This window comes from Hyaena hyaena, unplaced genomic scaffold (genome assembly GCF_003009895.1).
Source record: "Hyaena hyaena isolate Hyena2069 unplaced genomic scaffold, ASM300989v1 scaffold_89, whole genome shotgun sequence".
Lineage (NCBI taxonomy): Eukaryota > Metazoa > Chordata > Mammalia > Carnivora > Hyaenidae > Hyaena > Hyaena hyaena.
The window spans coordinates 891,549-909,526 of record NW_024080719.1 but is presented as its reverse complement, the minus strand read 5'-3'; the positions used below and the strand labels follow the sequence as shown (position 1 = coordinate 909,526).

Below are 17,978 nucleotides of genomic sequence, written 5' to 3'. Positions count from 1 at the left end.
GCTCTGAGCTGGCAGTCAGCACAGAGCCCGACGCGGGGCTCGAACCCACGAACCGCGAGATCATGACCTAAGCGAAAGTCGGATGCTTAACCGACTAAGCCACCCAGGCGCCCCTAATTGTTATTCTTTAAATTTAGGTAAAATTTACCAGTGAAGGTTTTTGGTGTGAAATTTTCTTCATAGAGATGTTTTTTTGCTAAATAAATATAGGGCTATCCTTTTTTATTTTTTACAGGTTTCTTCTTTGATGAGATTTGATAAGTTCCCTTTTTTAAAAATTTTATTTTTTAATGTTTACTTAGTGAGTGAGTGAGAGAGAGAGAGAGAGAGAAACACGAACATGAGAACGGGCAGGGGCAGAGATCGAGGGAGACAGAATCTGAAGCAGGCTCCAGGCTCTGAGCTGTTAGCACAGAGCTCTATTTGGGAATCGAACTCGCAAACCCGGAAAACCATGAGATCCTGACCTAAGTGGACGCTTAACTGACTGAGTCACCCAGGAGCTCCCATGGATGCTTTTTTATAGTTTATTGAAATTTCCTAATTGTTTATCTATTATTAATCTAGTTTTCTTGTAACTCTTCATTTTCTTACCTCAGTATGTAGTAATTTCTCAGGAATAAATGCCTCTTAATTTGTTGTTTTGTTGGTTGAATGGTTGCATGTAAGAGTTGTTTAACATAATTTCATTATCTGTTTATGGTCATGTTGCTGCCTAGTTATTACCATAATTTTTAAAGGCCAGCATGCAAAGAGTGCAGGTATATTTAGTGAAGCTTTCATACTAACTGAAAGTCAAATGGAGTGTAACATAGACTCAAATTGAAAAAAATGGAGAAAATTGGAGGGAGGATAGTCTTTCCTGATGCAAGATAATACAGGAATGCCATAGAAGTCAGTAGCCTTTCTGAATTATAAGTGGCAATTTAATTTAGATTAAATGACATACATTTTCTCATTTACTTGTTAAATATAAATTCTTTTTCACCATCACATCATTTAGATATTATTTCCAATATCTTGGGGCACTTATTCTTCCTATGTCTTCTGATGCAGTGTCAGTCATTCATAGGCCCTGTTTAAATTTTAAGCATTATATTTTTAAATTTTGGAGTCTCATGAGGTTTTATCTTATATTTTTATGTCAGTGAACAGATTGAAATAATCTGTTACTTTTCAAATTACCCTTTTTGGTGTTTCTGTTACCTGAATATTTTCTTCATTGAAAATGCTATAGTGTGCATGCCATATTACATTTGAATTCAGAAAAAAAAATGTGTGTGTGTGTGTGTGTATATATATATATATATAAAATGCCTGTATGTATTTTATTATATGATGATATGAAAACATTCCCCAATTTTAATAGTGCTTCTTATAGATTAATTTTATCATCATTTTTTCTACCTTTTATTCTATTTCTAATAGAAAAACGTATACATATTTATAAATTTTTTACTAATTAGAAGGAAATGTAACTGTCATTGAAGTGGTACAGGGTTTTCCTGCTCTAATGTGAAAAATGTTTTTGTGTTAAATAGGGACTAAACTTTGATCAAAGAGCAAAATATACTCACTTTGGTTTTTCAAAGTTTAGTTATGTTTAGTAGATAGATAAACTAATTGGATTCAGCTTTAGTGAAAAATATTCAACACTTAGAAAATTACTATAGGATAAATAGTAGGTATATGGATCTAATTCCATTAATTTTGGTCTTATGTAATTAATACTAATTAATACTAATAAAACATTATTTGAACGTAATTACAGTTTCATCTAGAGTTCATCTTTTGGTGAAATCATTGTGATTTTAACCAAAGATTATTTAAGCTAAGCTATAGCATTCATAGATTCTATGTTAAAATATCTTAGAGTGTTGTGGTTTTTAAACTACTATTGAGCATATGTTAATATGTCTTTTACAAACAATTTAATTTTTATTTTACTTAATTTAGATCATAGAACAAAAAAATTTATAAACATAATAGCATTGTACCAGTAATTGAATGTTAGTTTTTTAAATACAATTTTAATTAAAAATAACCAGTTTCACATATCTCCTTTTATGAGATTACAGTGTATTATGCACCTAGATGCTTTTAATTAATATGTTAATAGAAACACAGTTCTTTTCGCATATTTCCTTTTTTTTAATCCACTAAAAGATCAAGGCCTTTCTGTTCATAATTCTGTTTTTTCAGATTTAGTTATTAACATTAAAATTTTTATCTAGCAGGATACTTGAAATCTTAGTATTTTAAAATAATCTTAAAAGGGAGCCTGGGTGGCTCAGTTGGTTAAGCGTCCGACTTCTGCTCAGGTCATGATCTCATGGTTCGTGGGTTCGAGCCCCATGTCGGGCTCTGTGCTGACAGCTAGCTCAGAGCCTGGAGCCTGTTTCAGATTCTGTATCTCCCCCTCTCTCTGACCCTTCCCTGCTCATGCTGTCTCTCTCTCTCTTTCAGAAATAAATAAAACATTAAAAAAAATTAAAATAATCTTAAAACTTTCTGATTTTTTTCTAAATGTTTATGAGGAAGGAAATGGTATAATGAATTAATTGAATTTTTGCTTATACTCAAATTGTGTATGACACTCAAATTTTTCTATACTTTGTTTATACTCAAATCAGTGGTCTATGGCTGAATGCCCTAGGAGATTATTTAAAAACTTAGATTATTCTCTCTCTCTGACCCTCCTCTGCTCTCTCTCTCTCAGAAAAAAATAAAATATTAACAAAACTTAGATTATTATATAAATTTTGAGAATTATTTACATTTTTAAATATGTGTTACCATTAAACAGTGCTTTCTTTGTATTGATCTTAAAATAAATGTGGTAACTTCCAAAGGGCTTGTTAAAGCCTGTAATAGAGGACAAAATAGTGACTCAGGATCAGCTTTATGCCATACAATTTGCATAAGTACATTTATGGGTGTAGTATAAATCACCATATTTTCTAAGTGTTCTAATTTGTTCTCATTTTATGGTCTTCATTAAAAGGAACAATAACTAGTAGAGATAAGCCAAGTTTATTTCAAAGGCCTTATTTGGAAGAGTTATACAATTTAGAGAGAGATATAGAGGTTACCTATATACTTTCCTGTCCTCACACGTGTACACTCTCCCTTATTAACATACCCAACAGAGTGGTACAGTTGATGAACCTACATTTACACATTATAATCATCTAAAGTTCATAGTTTACAGTATGCTTCACTCTTAGTGTTGTACATTCTGTGGATTTGGACAACTGTAAAATGGCATTTATCTGTCATTAGGTTATATACAGATTGTTTTCATTGCTCTAAAAATCATCTGTGTTTTGCCTGTTCATTCCTTCCCCACCTATCCCCAAGCCATGGCTCCCACTGATCTTTTTACTGTCTTCATGGTTTTGCCTTTTCCAGAATGTCATGTGTTTGGAATCATACAGCCTTTTCAAATTGACTTCTTTCACTTAGTAATGCATTTAAGATTCCTTCATGTTGGTACACCTGGTTGGCTCATTTGGCTAAGCATCCAACTTTGGCTCAGGTCATGATCTCGCGGTTTGTGAGTTTGAGCCCCTCTGGACTCCGCGCTCTCTCTCTTTCTCTCTCTTTCTCTGCACCTTGTGGGATTCTCTCCGTCTCTCCTGCTCGCTCACTTTTGCGCTGTGATTTCTCTTTCAAAAATAAAATAAAATAAGCAAGTAAAGAAAAATAAAAAAAAGTGAATCTTAAAAAAAAAAGATTCCTCTGTGTCTTTTCATAGCTTGGTAGCTCATTTCTTTTTAGTGCTGAATAAAATCCATTTTTGAGATGTCCATAGTTTATTCATCCATTCATGTACTGAAGGACATCTTGGTTGCTTGTAAGTTTTGCCAATCATGAATACAGGTTCTATAAACATGGACGTGCTGGTTTTTGTGTGGACATGTTTTCATCTCCTTTGGGTAAATACCAAGGAGTATGATTGATGGATCCTATGGTAAGAATATGTTTAATGTTGTAAGAAATTGCTAAAAACTCTCTTCCAAAGTGGCTGTACCATTTTGTATCCCCACCAGCATTGAATGAAAGTTCTTATGGCTCTACATACTCACCAGTATTTGGTGGTGGTGGTGTTCTGGGTTTTGTACATTCTCATAGATATGTAGAAGTGTTTTGTTTTAATTTGTATTTTTCTGATGACCTATAAGGTGGAGCATCTTTTCATAGGCTCATTTTCCATCTGTACATCTTCTTTGGTGAGAGTCTGTTAAGTTCTTTGGTCCAGTTTTAAATAGGGTTGTTTGTTTTTTTTATTGTTGAGTTTTAAGAGTTCTTTGTATCTTGTGGATATCAGTCCTTTATCAGATACGTGTTTCACAAATATTTTCTCCCAGTCTATCTTCTAATTCTCTTGATACTGTCTTTTGAAGAGCAGAAGTTTTTAATTTTAATGGAGTTAGGCTATCAGTTACTTCTTTGTGGATTGTGTATCTTTGGTTTTGTATCTTGTATCACCATACCCAAAGTCATTTAGGTTTTGTCTTATGTTGTTTCCTAGGAGTTTTATAGTTTTGCATTTTATTTATTTATTTATTTTTTTTATTTTTTTTAGTTTTGCATTTTACATTTAGGTCCATTTTGAGTTAATTTTTATGAAGAGTGTAAGGTCTGTGTCTAGATTCATTTATTTGAATGGGGATATACTCTCATTCCAGCATCATGTGTTGAAAGAGTATCTTTGAGGGGCACCCGGGTGGCTCAGTTGGTTAAGTGGCTGACTTCAGCGCAGGCCATGATCTCGCAGTTCATGAGTTTGAGTCCTGCTTAAACTCTGTGGGAATAGCTCAGAGCCTGGAGCCTGCTTCGGATTCATTGTGTCCTCCTCTCTCTGCCCTTCCCCAGCTCGCACTCTGTCTGTCTTTCTCTCAAAAATAAGCATTAAAAAAAAAATTTTTTTTTTAAAGATAGAGTCCATTGTAATACCTTTGCCCTCTCTTTTGGCAATACCATACTGTCTTGATTACTATATTTTTATAATATATCTTTTTTTTTTTTTTTTAATGTTTACTTATTTTTGAGAGAGGGAGAGAGAGAACAAGCAGGGGAGGAGTAGAGAAAGAGGGAGACAGAGGATCCAAAGCAGACTCTGTGCTGACAGCAAGAGAGTCTGATATAGGGCTTGAACTCATGAACTGTGAGATCATGACCTGAGTTGAAGTCAGACACTTAACCTACTGAGCCACCCAGGCGCCATGGCTTTATAATAAATCTTGAAATAGTGTAGCATTGGTTTTTCCAACTTTGTTTTTCTCTATTAGTAATTGTGTTGGCTGTCCTGGCTTTTGCCTGTCCATATAATCTTTAAATAGTTTCTTGATATCCAGATATCTTGTTGGGGTTTTGGTTAAAATTGTATTGAGTCTATAAATCAAGTTGGGAAGAACTGAGATCTTGAGAATATTAAGACTTTCTATATATGAGTATAGATTTTCTCTCTATTTACTTACCTCTTTTTTTGGTTTTATGCATCAGTTTTATAGTTTTCCTCATATAGATCTTGTATATGTTTTGTTAGATGAATACCTAAGTACTTCATTTTTTGGGGGTGCTACTATAAATGATATTGTGTTTCCACACGTTCATTATTGGAATATAGGAAGGTGTTTGACTTTTGTATATTCACTCAGTATTCTGTAACCTTGTATAATTGCTTATTAGTTACAGGAGTTTTTTTTGGATCAGTTCTAGATGTTCCTCATCCATGGTTATTATGTCATCTTTGAACAAAGACAGCTCTATGTGTTCCTTCACAGTTCACAGTCTGTAGACTTTCCTTTTCTCGCCTCACTGCATTAGCAGGAACTTCCTGTATAATGCTTAAAAGGAGTGGTGAGAGGGGACATGTTGTCTTGTACCTGACCTTATTTGGAAGACTTGTATTTTCTTCCTATTAAGTACATTAGCTATAGGGTTTTTGTGGATAGTCCTTATGAAGTTGAGAAACATTCCCCTCTATTCTTAGTTTATTTAGAGTTTTTAACATGAATGGGTGTTGGATTATGTCAAATGTTTTTTTCTGCATCTACTTATACTAGTATTTTTCTTATCTGTAGATTAATTGATTTGATGATAGATTATATCATTTGATTTGCAAATGTTGAACCGGTCCTTGCGTCCCTGGGATAAATTTCAGTTAGTCATGATATATAACTCTTTTTATAATTTTTTGCATTTTATTTGATAATATTTTCTTGAGAATTATTTCATCTTTTTTTTTTTTTTTAATGTTTATTTACTTAGAGCATGCAAGTGAGGCCAGGAGAGAAAGAGAATCCCAAGCAGGCTCTGTGCTGGCAGTGCAGAGCCTCATGCGGGGCTTGCTCGAACTCATGAATGATGAGATCATGACCTGAGTCTGATGCTTAACTCGTTGAGACACCCAGGCGCCCTCATTTTTGTTAATAAGAGTTATTGGTCTATAGTTTTCTTGTAATGTCTTTTTTTTTTTTTTTAATTTTGGTATTGGGTAATGCTGGCTCATAGGATGGTTTAGGAGGTATTCTTTCTGCTTCTGTCCTTTGAAGGGAATTGTAGAGAATGGGTATAATTTCTTCCTTAAATTTTTGGTAGAATTTACCAGTAAACCAGTCTGGGTCTGGCACTTTCTGTTTTGGGAGGTTATTATTTATTGATTCACTATCTTTAGTCATTATAAGCCTGTTTAGATCATCAGTTATTCTTTTTCCCCCTTTTTAAAAAGTTATATTTTAATTACTATACTCCTGAAAATTCTACTGGTTTCAGGAGTAGAATTCATTGATTCATTACTTAAATATAATACCCGGTGCTCATCACAAGTACCCTTTAGTCCCCATCACGTCCATCTCCTACCTGCCTCCCTCTGTCAACCCATAGTTTGTTCTCTGTCATTAAGAGTCTCTCTTGGTTTGTTTGCCTCTCTTGGCTCACCCCCTCCCCCTCCATGTGTTCATCTGTTTTTCTTAAATTCTAAATATTAGTGAAATCATAGACCATCAGTTATTCTTGTGTGTATTTTGGCAGAGTATCTCTTTTAATGAACTCATCTCTTTAATCTAGGTTATAGAATTTGAGGGCATAGAATTGTTCATAGTATTCCTTTATTATCCTTTTTATGTCTGTGGGATCTGTAGTGATGTTCCTTCTTTCATTTGTGAAAGTAGTAAGTTGTGTTCTCTATTTTCTTTATTAGTTAGCCTGGCTAGAAGTGTATCTCCTTAATGGGTCTTTCCCAAACCAGCTTTTGGTTACATTGATTTTCTCTATTGATTAACTATTTTCAATTTTATTGTTTGCCACTCTAATACTTATTTTCCTCTGCTTACTTTGGATAGAATATTCTCTTCTTTTTTTAATTTTCTAGGGTGGAAGCTTGATTAGTGATTTAAGTTTTTTTTCTTTTCTAATAATCAGTGCTATACATTTCCTTGTAACACCTCTTTTGCTGGATTTCACAAATTTTTATAAGCGTGTTTACATTTTCATTTAGTCTAACATATTTTTAGATTTTCTTGAGATTTCTTCTTTGACCTATATATGATTTCTTAGTGTTTTGTTTAATAACCAAGTATTTTGGAATTTTGCAGCTGTCTTTCTGTTACTGATTTCTAGTTTAATCTCCTAGTGGTCTGAGAAAAAGCAATATATCATTTCTAATCTTTACATTTGTTTAGGTATGTTTTATAGCCCTGAATGTGGTCTACTAGGTAAATGTTCCATGTTAGCTTAAGAAAAATGTGTATTCTGCTGTTACTGGATGAAATAGTCGATAGAAGTCAATTAAACCCAGTCAGTTGATGGTATTGAGTTCAATTATGTCCTTACTGATTTTCTGCCTGTTGGATCTGTTTCTGAGAGGGATGTTAACATGTCCAATTATAATAGTGTATTCATCTATTATTTCTTCTTGCAGTACTATCAATTTTTATGCCACATTGTTTTATACTCTATGGTTAGGCACATACATGTTAGAGACTATTATGTCTTAATGGAGTATTGACCCCCTTTATCACCAAGCAGTGCCCTTCTTATCTCTGATAATTTAACTTACTTTAAAGTCTGCTTTCTCTGAATTTAATGTTAATTATTCTTGCTTTCTTTTGATTAGTGTTAGCATGGTTTATTTTTCTCCATTTATTTTTAGTCTATATGTGTCTTTATATATAAAGTGGGTTTCTTGAAGACAGTGTATAGTTGAAAAGCAAGTTTTTAAATGTGAGGAATGTGTATTAAATTCACCCATATCTTGAAATTAGAGTTGTAATCATGAATATATAAAATAAATGTATGTATTTTATATCTATTTTTGAATAATGTATTTAGTAATTTGTTTTTAATTTTAATTCCTTCAGTGTTATCTATAAACTTATGGCATCGACAAGTGAAGGAATCAGAGTACAAGCTCTGAAGGCAATGGGCTATTTTTTAAAACACCTGGCACCAAAGTGAGTAGAGTGTGCATGAAATCTAAAAAGGGGTGTGGTCGTATAGGAGGATTAGGAGGAACTTGACGGAGGAACAAGTGGGAGAAGAAGGGCGGAAATGGTGGGGGAAAGGGAGAGAGGCAAACCATGAGAGACTCTTGAATGCTGACAAAAACTGAGGACTGATGGATTTGGGGGGGTGGGGGGGATGGGCATGGAGGAGGACATTTGTGGGGATGAGCACTGAGTGTTATGTGGAAACTAATTTGACAATAAACTATTTGTAAAAAAAAAAATAAAATAAAAAGGGGTGTGGTGTTATGGTATATTTCTTTTTATTTTATAAATCTTTGGAATAGTATTTGTGTTCTATGATTTTTCTAGTTCTTTATTTTTATTTATAAAATCTATGTAAATTTAATCGCATTTCTGTATATTAAAAACAAAATGAAAACAGGAATATATACATTTCAAAAAATGTCTATTTATTTTGTATGTGCAAGTGGGGAGGGGCAGAAAGAGAGGGAGAGAATCCAAAACAGGCTCCAAGCCGAGCATGGAGCCTGATGCAGGGCTCGATCCCACACCTGCAAGATCATGATCTAAGCCAATATCAAGAGTTGAACTGAACCACCCAAGCACCCCAATGTAGTTAGTTTTATATAAAACGAAAATTTTCCATTTGTTCTTCATTCATTATAAGAGTACATTTGTATAAGTGGAATTTTAGAAACCATGGAGACTTCATTTCATGGGGGTTGATCATTTCCCTTATAAAGCTGATATTTTAACCTAGATAATTGTCATAGTATGTTTTGTTATATGGATAACTGACAACTGAAACTTTTGTATTTTTTCTTAGCTGAGTGTAGATATTCAATATCCTACCTATTCTTCCTTATATCATGTTGGTTTATTATAAAAATTAAACTTTGTTGGAAAACTGTGGTGTTTCTGTGGATTCTAGTTGGCTGCCTGTAAATAAAGTTTTGTTGGAACACAGCTATAATCACTTATTTGCTTATTATATACGGCTGTGTTCAGATTGCAACAGCAGTATTGAGTTGTTGCTACAAAGCCCATGTGTTCCACAAAGCCAAAAATATTTACTATCCAGCCATTTACAGAAAAAAATAGATGAACTTCAGGTTAGAATTAAAGTTTATCATACTTCAGCTTAATTTTTGCTTGGAAGTTTAATTTTGGTATATTTATCATCTCAGTATTCATTTTCTTAATTTTCTTACATTTTTTTCTACCTTTTTCTTCACATTGTTTTTCTTCTTAACAACTTACTAGACTTTAGATTTCATCCATAGCGGAGTTTAGCTCAGTGCTGATGGAGAGTAGAAACCATTTAATAAACAATTGCTCTGACAATTTTTGTTGTGGTATGACATAGCCAGTCTTGTGTATGTATTTTTTAAACTTTAGCTGTGCTCACATTGTAGTTTGTATTTCTGTCCTTAAAGATTTTGTGGCCTTATCTAGACTGAAGAAAATTTGGAGAGTTACTTAGCTGGAATTTGTAAAAAACATTTTTGTGTCTCCATCCAACTTGCATACTAAAATAGCAGATAATAACACTTTGTATTTGATTATTTCTTTTTATGAAATCACAGAAGAAAAGCTGAAGTCATGCTTGGACATGGATTATTTTCATTGCTAGCAGAAAGACTCATGCTTCAAACAAATTTAATCACAATGACCACATATAATGTTTTGTTTGAGGTAAGGATATACTTAGAATTTAATCTTACTAATTTCATATTTTGAGATTGCCTGTATAATTTAGTTGCTAATGTGTAGATGAAATAAGGTAATTTAGATTTGATATACTGTTTTGAGATTAGTTATATAAAAGAGATATAGCTGCATCTTAAATCTATTAATCTGTTAATTATTAAATAGTGTGGATGTCTCTGTTAAGTATTTCCTCCATTGTATTGACTGTGTGATGTCTTGCTTTGTAATTAAGTAAAAATAGAGTTACAGTGTTGAAATCATTTATTTTATAAAATGCAAAAGATATTTAGCATGACAGCATTGGACTGTATACCTAATATTGATTAATGCTATACTTAATTTCATTAGTATTAATGGTAATACAATGATTATGCTAATCTGTTGTGTTCCTTCTGTAGATCCTTATAGAACATATTTGTACTCAAGTGATACATAAACAGCATCCAGATCCTGATTCTTCAGTAAAGATACAGAATCCTCGTATGTATTTTACATATATATATTTCTAGTTTTGTTTTTCCAGTTTTATGGAGATTTAATTGACATACAATATTGTATAAGTTTAAGGTGTACAACTTAACATAATGATTTGATGTATATATTGTGAAATGATTACCACAGTAAGGTTAGTTAACACATCTGTCAGATTATTTGTGGGTATATGTGGTGAGAACTTTTAAGATCTACTGTCTTGGTAACTTCACATTGTACAATACTGTATTGTTAACTGTAGTCCCCATGTTGTACATTAGATCTCTAGAACTTACTTAGCTTATGACTGGAAGTTTGTATTCTTTGAGTACTTTCACCCATTTCTCCCCCCTTTTGTACTTCTAATAAGTACTTTTTGGGGCGCCTGGGTGGCTTAGTTGATTGATCATCTGACTTCAGCTCAGGTCACGATCTTAATGGTCTATGGGTTTGAGCCCTGCGTCAGGCTCTGTGCTGACAGCTCAGAGCCTGGAGCCTGCTTCGTTCTGTGTCTCCTTCTGTCTCTGCCCCTTTCCTGCTTGTGCTCGCTCTCTCTCTCTCTCTCTCTCTCTCTCTCTCTCTCAAGGAAAAAAAAGAAAATAGAACGTTTTTTAATAAAAAGAAAGTCACTGTGGAAAACCTGAAGTTGATATTGTTGAAAACATAGTGTTCAAGGAATATTTCATTATAGGGAATGATATAATGCACTTTTATTTTTGGTTAATATTGAATATTACTTCAAATTGACCTTGGGTTTTGTGGAAATGTTTATTTAGAGGTATTGAAGAATTGTGTATGTAAGATATTGATTTAATGTATGTTCAGATTTTCAGTAAAGTTTTGATTGCACCATTTAGTGATGTCAGGCCAAATTACATGAACCATGGAGGTAGCTTTCATCTTAAATTAATGTCAAGTTAAAAATACCAAGGTTGAAATTGGAAAATATCTGGGTTTTTTTTTTAATCGTTTATGAACTTAGTCTTGTTTAACATTCTTTTCTTTTGATATTTAGAATTCTTAAGCACTTGTACAAAGGGTACATTTTTCACACTGCTGTTTAAGATTATTGACATTAAAATAATTGATTTGTAGAGTTTTGAAATTTAATTACCTTTTGTGTGGTGAGTTGTGTTTGTGGTACTCTGTTTCAGTACTGGTTTTAAAAACATGTCTTGGAAGTTTAATTTTCTTCAGCCTTCAGGGAGACTTGATGTCATTATTTTGGAGAGTAAGAAAAGGAGAAAATCTTTATATGCTTGAATATATGTATGTAAATATAAATTATATTTTATGTTATTATGAGATGGCTTGTTGAAGTAAGAAATTTAGAATATATGATTTGTATAATACACTGTCTCAGAAAAGACACACACTATACTGTGGTGTTTAAAAGTATAGCCTGCCCAGCATTTTATCTTTTCTATGTGTCTTAAAAGTTGTGTGATTGGGTAAATCGCTTAATTTCTGTGTGCCTTAGTTTTCTTCTCTCTAAAATGGGGATAATAACAGTATTCAGCTATCATTGTATATGGCTTTTCTTAAAACAGTACTTCATGATAGTATATTCTCAAAATTAGTATCTATTACTATCATCATCATTATCATTATTATGATTATTATCATTGTAATCTTTGTCCAGGCAGAAAAAAGTTTTCAATTTGTCATTAGAAGAATTCAGAAATTACTTCCCAGATGTCTTTCATCACATGATAAAGTATCTTACTACTTGCTGTTTTTCACTCACCAAACACCTGGGCAAAAGGCTAGTTTAGAAATTCTAAATTTTAATTGGGTATAAACTTAATATAATGTTTAATTTTAAATTCAGAGTTATAGCTGTTTTTGTTTCTTTACAGTTCTGGATTTAAGTACATATTTTAAAGAATTTTTTTTTCCTTAAAACAAAGTACTAGAGATTTAGACAGCATTATTTAAAACGATTACAGTAGCAGTCTCATTTGTATTCGGGGTGTTGAATAGGTTTAATTTTCTTTGTTTTTTAATCTAATTTTACTTTTAAAATCACGAAAGAAAATCGTAGTAGCTTTTCAAATTCGTGATGATAAAGAAAAGCTTTGTGCATAAAACGTCTGTTTTGTGAAAAAGCTGAGAACTTATCTTTTTCTGAGATTCTGATTATACCTTTTTATTTTTAAGATCACCTTTACTAACTGGCAGAAATTATGGAGAGTTGTTAGTAGTTTTCCTGTTATTTAATTCATTGATAATAGGAATCAATTTGACTTAATATAACCTTTAAAATTAGTTTGATTTAATATAACCTTTTAAAGTTTGACTTTTATACAATCTAATGATGAAATAAAAAATCCCTTCTTTATGGAGGTTTCCTAATAAATGTATTGTCATTTTTTTTTTTTCTGCAGGTGGATTTTTTTTTTTTTTCCTATAACACAGAAACATGTATTTAGTAGACATCTATGTTAGGGAAGTTAGAGAAATATATTTGTGAACTTCCATCATGAATTTTTTTGTTATGTTTTGGTTTTTACTAATTTATGAATTGTCTTACAGAGATACTAAAAGTAATTGCAACCCTACTACGAAATTCTCCCCAGTGTCCTGAAAGCATGGAAGTTCGCAGAGCCTTTCTTTCTGACATGATTAAACTTTTTAATAACAGTAGAGAAAACAGAAGGTAAGAGGGATCAGAAAGCATTTATTGCACTGCCCTAGTTTAGGTTTGAATTTTTTCAAAGAAAAAATGCTTTAAAAAATACTGTGAAATGAATTTTCCATATGCGTTTTTCATTAAGAGTATATAAGTAATCTGCCTTGTATTTAAAGTGAATTTTCAGTACCACTTCTTTAATTAAGTTTTAATGGATAGTAGTGCTTTGTTTTGGTTTATTTTGTTTTGAACTTTCACTTTTTAGAATTCTTAGAGATGAGGTTTTTTTGTTTGTTTGTTTTATAATTCAATATTCTATTAACAATTTTCAGGAGCTTGCTACAGTGTTCTGTATGGCAAGAATGGATGCTTTCTCTTTGCTATTTCAATCCTAAGAATTCTGATGAGCAAAAGATAACAGAAATGGTTTATGCCATATTCAGAATCCTGCTTTACCATGCAGTCAAATATGAGTGGGGTGGCTGGCGTGTGTGGGTAGACACCTTATCAATAACACATTCAAAGGTAAGTTTTTCTTGTGAAAATGTATTTTAGTGTTATAAATGTCTGTACTTTTGATTTTTATTAATTTAAAATTTTTATGCACTTAAAAGCAAGGAAAAATGACATTCTCTGAAAGCACAGTGAAAGGAACTAAAAAAGGGAATCACTAAGAGGAAAAATTTTTCAATTTCTTCAGAATCAAAGTGGGGTTTTCAAATGATATTTTTATGTGTGCTTAATAAAGTGAAACCTTATGGCATAGTATAAAGGAACTTTCAGTAGGCATTTTCACAGTACGGTTCTCTAAATTTTAGGGTAGTTTGAAGCTTTTGAACACAAGGTGGCGTAGTATATTCAAAGATGAGAGGTATTTTAGTAATGTAAGGTGGTTGAATTAAATAGAAAAGCTTGGGCTAATATTTGCCCTTTGGTCACATTACAATCAGTTAAAAAATTGATTTGGAAGGATCTGCTAGTCCTTTTTTTTTTTTTTTTTATTAATTTAAGCCAGTGTAAGTTATTTATGTATAGCTTTTGTTTAAAATTTTTAATGAAATATTCTAGACCTGCAAAAAGGTATAAGGAATAATGTACCTACCAGGATTGATGACATTGGGTTCTCCATCCCAGTTTTCTTTGTCTAACATTGCTATCCCCTTTCTCCTCCCCGCTAACTTAATTTGAGTGTTTTCATTATTTCTGTTTCTTATGTATATTTTAATACACATAAATCTGAACAATAAAGAATTTATATTTCATGTTTATACTTAATATAAATAAATATTATCACATTAAATGCATATTTATGTAGTTTGATATTTTTACTTGTCATTGTTTGAGATTCATCCATATTGACCTGTGTAGTTGGGTTCATATTCTCAGTTGTGTTGTATTCCATGGTATGGCTTTATCCATTTACCAGTTGATGAACATTTTTGATACATTTTGTATGTATTTGTAAGTTTCTCTGTATATATTCCTAGAAGTGGAATTGCTTACTTGTTAGATTTAGATGTTGAACATTAGAAGATAATGTAAGTTTTTTCCCAAAGTGGTATATCACTTTACATTTTCTCCAGTGATGCATAAGTGCTCATTGATTCACATCTCCTCAGCACTTGGTATGGCTGGAGTTTTAAAAATTTGCAAATTTGATCAATTTTATTTTATTTTATATTATTTATTTTTTTAAAAATTATTTTAATGTTTTACTTATTCCTGAGAGAGAGAGAGACAGCGTGAGCAGGGGAGGGTCAGAGAAAGAGGGAGATACAGAATCTGAAACAGGCTCCAGGCTCTGAGCTAGCTGACTGCACAGAGTCCGATGCAGGGCTTGAACCCACGAACCGTGAGATCATGACCTGAGCCGAAGTTGGACGCTTTACTGACTGAGCCACCCAGGCGCCCCAAATTTGATCAGTTTTAAAAGCTATATCTCCATAATTTTAATTCACATTTACTTATTGTTTTGTGGGAACTTTAAAAACATATTCTTAGTCTTTCAATTGCTCTATTATTTATTAATATCTTTTGCCAATTTGTTTACCTACTAAATTTTTAGAGTTTTATGATTGTATACTCTGAGGAAATTTTACATTTCAAATATTAATGCAGTAAAATTTAGTTTTTTTTATGATTTATATATTTTGTATCTTGTCTAATAACTCTTTCTATACTTAGAAGGAATATAATATAATCATATAATTATATTATTATAAATTGACCAGAAAAAAAAAGAACAGAAATGATAAATTTGACATATCTTTAAATGTTTTATTTAGTGTCATAATTTATGATTCTGGAATATTTTGCCACTCTTTTGGAATATATTGCCAATTCCTTAATATACTTTTTTAGGTGCTTGAATAACTTTTAGTTATTTGAAAGTACCTAAGAATTATGTATTCTGTTTTCTCCTTACTCAGTGAGAGGAGTGTGTTATTATCTTAAGGATTTACAAAGGTAGATTAGAAGATACCACTTTACTAATTTGTGTTTTAGAATAATGCAGTGCTAAATAAGAAAAAGACTTGATTTTATAAAAACTCTTTTAGTTACTACATTTTTGAGCTGACTAATTTAATCTAAAACAGGGTTCTGCCGAATATGGCTTGAGGGCACACATAGCTTGATTTGTTTTTATAAATAAAGTTTTATTGAAACGCAGCCACTTCCATTTATTTTTGTATTTTCTGTGTCTGCTTTCATGCTACAGGTATTTAGTATTTGCAACAGAGACTGTATGGCTCCCAAGCCTAAAATATTTACTATTTGGTACTTTACAGGAATTATTTGCTGTCTCTTGTCTAACTTAATTTAGTTTGTGCTGATGCCCAGATCTTTTGGTTTCTATTATAGTAGGCTGCTGCAACCTGGACTAATTTTCTTCTAGTATTGTATTCTTTACAAAAGGTCATGAGAAAAACAGGATTGAGTTTGGATCTTATATACATTTGGATTGGATTTCAGATCTAGGAGAATTCTCGGTTAGGGGAATGTCAATATAATTTAGATTTTTCAAATTTTCAAAATAGTATGTTAATTCTGTGCTTTTGTACACGCTTCTGTTTGTTCAAGTCCTTAGGAAGAATGGCTAGAGGAATATAAACTTTAGATCAGTAGTTCTTTTTTTAAAATTTTTAAATTAAAAATTTTTAGAGTTTATTTATTTTGAGAGACAGAGTGGAAGAGAGGCAGAGAAAAGAAGAGCGAGAATCCCAGGCAGGCTCTATGCTGTCAGTGGGGAGCCCCATGTGGGGCTCAAACTCATGAACCATGAGATCATGACGTGACCCGAAACCAAGAATCAGACACTTAACCAACTGAGCCACCCAGGTGCCCCTAGATCAGTAATTCTTAAAGTATAACCTGAAGACATTGGGAACCCATGAGACCTTTTCAGAAAATGTGTGAGGTCCTCGTTTCCCAGCTATGTCTTTTAAAAGTGGATTTTTTTCATACACATTAATGAAAACAGTATACAGTACAACAAATTGAAAATAAAAGCAGATATTAGAGTGCAACTGTCTTCTATTAAGTTAGAATTTAAAGGGATTTGTGAAAATGTGAAATCCTAGGAGTCATTGTTGTCTTCTTCCTCTTCCTCTTCCTCTTCCTCTTCCTCTTCCTCCTCCTCCTCTTCTTCTTTCTTCTTTCTTCTTATCTTCTCACTATGTTATTTACATTAACATATAATGGATTTATTGTTATCTTGGAATGTATATTTGTAAAGTTTCTTGGTCTTAATTTTTTTTTTTTTAATTTTTTATTTATTTCTAGGAGAGAGAGAGAGAGACAGCGTGAGCAGGGGAGGGTCAGAGAGAGAGGGAGATACAGACTCTGAAACAGGCTCCAGGCTCTGAGCTGGCAGTCAGCACAGAGCCCGACGCGGGGCTTGAACCCACAAACCGCGAGATCATGACCTGAGCCACAGTTGGATGCTTAACCGACTAAGCCACCCAGGCGCCCCTTGGTCTTAATTTTTAATATGATAAGTAGTAATAGGTATACCTCATATAAATAAAAGGTTTTGGAGAATCTCAGTACTTTTTAAGAGTGCCAAGCATCTTGAGATAAAACAGCTTGAGAACTGCTGAAGTCCTAAAATATTTAGGGATAATAGCCTTTGAATTTCCTATCTACAGGATTAGGTAATTAGGAAATACCTCTGGTATCTTTGAACTTTTGAACATTTTTCACTAAACATTTATGTTCAGTTACCAGTCCATTTGTGTATGTTATGGAGAGAACATGAGCTGTGGACACAGGATAGTTCTGGGTTTGAATTCTGGTTTATAGTAATTTGTAGTTGTGTCAACTCAGGCAAGTTTCTACACTTTTCTTCACCATCAGTGTCTAACCTAGAGATGGTAAATGTGGATATATATAAGAAATTAATGAAAGAAATCACAGAAAATAGAATTAAATGCTCAGTAACTATTTTCCTTTGTTATAGCTCTGTCATTCTTCCTATTCATCTCTTTGTTTTCATTCTCAGTGCCAACACACTAGTTCAGACCCTGAGTCACTTCATGTTTGATATGAATCCAACTTTTAAAAAGAAGAATTACTTATATCTACAATAATTTGTGTAGTGTGTATACTGTGAAGTGTTATAATAGAATTGTGACTACCCAACTTAAGAACATGCGATGTGGTTCTCCCTTTCCAACACCCACCGTGAATCT

General features: G+C 32.6%; 1 protein-coding gene across 5 annotated transcripts in view; it reads left to right on the top strand.

Moving 5' to 3' along the window:
- The window catches only part of LRBA (LPS responsive beige-like anchor protein), a 737,219-nt gene that overhangs the window by 130,349 nt on the left and 588,892 nt on the right, over positions 1 to 17,978 (top strand). For all 5 annotated transcript variants that reach the window (XM_039234337.1, XM_039234336.1, XM_039234335.1 and 2 more), the window contains exons 18-22: positions 8,367 to 8,459; positions 10,061 to 10,169; positions 10,583 to 10,664; positions 13,191 to 13,314; positions 13,620 to 13,812. In XM_039234337.1, coding sequence (XP_039090268.1) covers positions 8,367 to 8,459; positions 10,061 to 10,169; positions 10,583 to 10,664; positions 13,191 to 13,314; positions 13,620 to 13,812 — 601 coding nt within the window. The remainder of the gene's footprint in view (positions 1 to 8,366; positions 8,460 to 10,060; positions 10,170 to 10,582; positions 10,665 to 13,190; positions 13,315 to 13,619; positions 13,813 to 17,978) is intronic.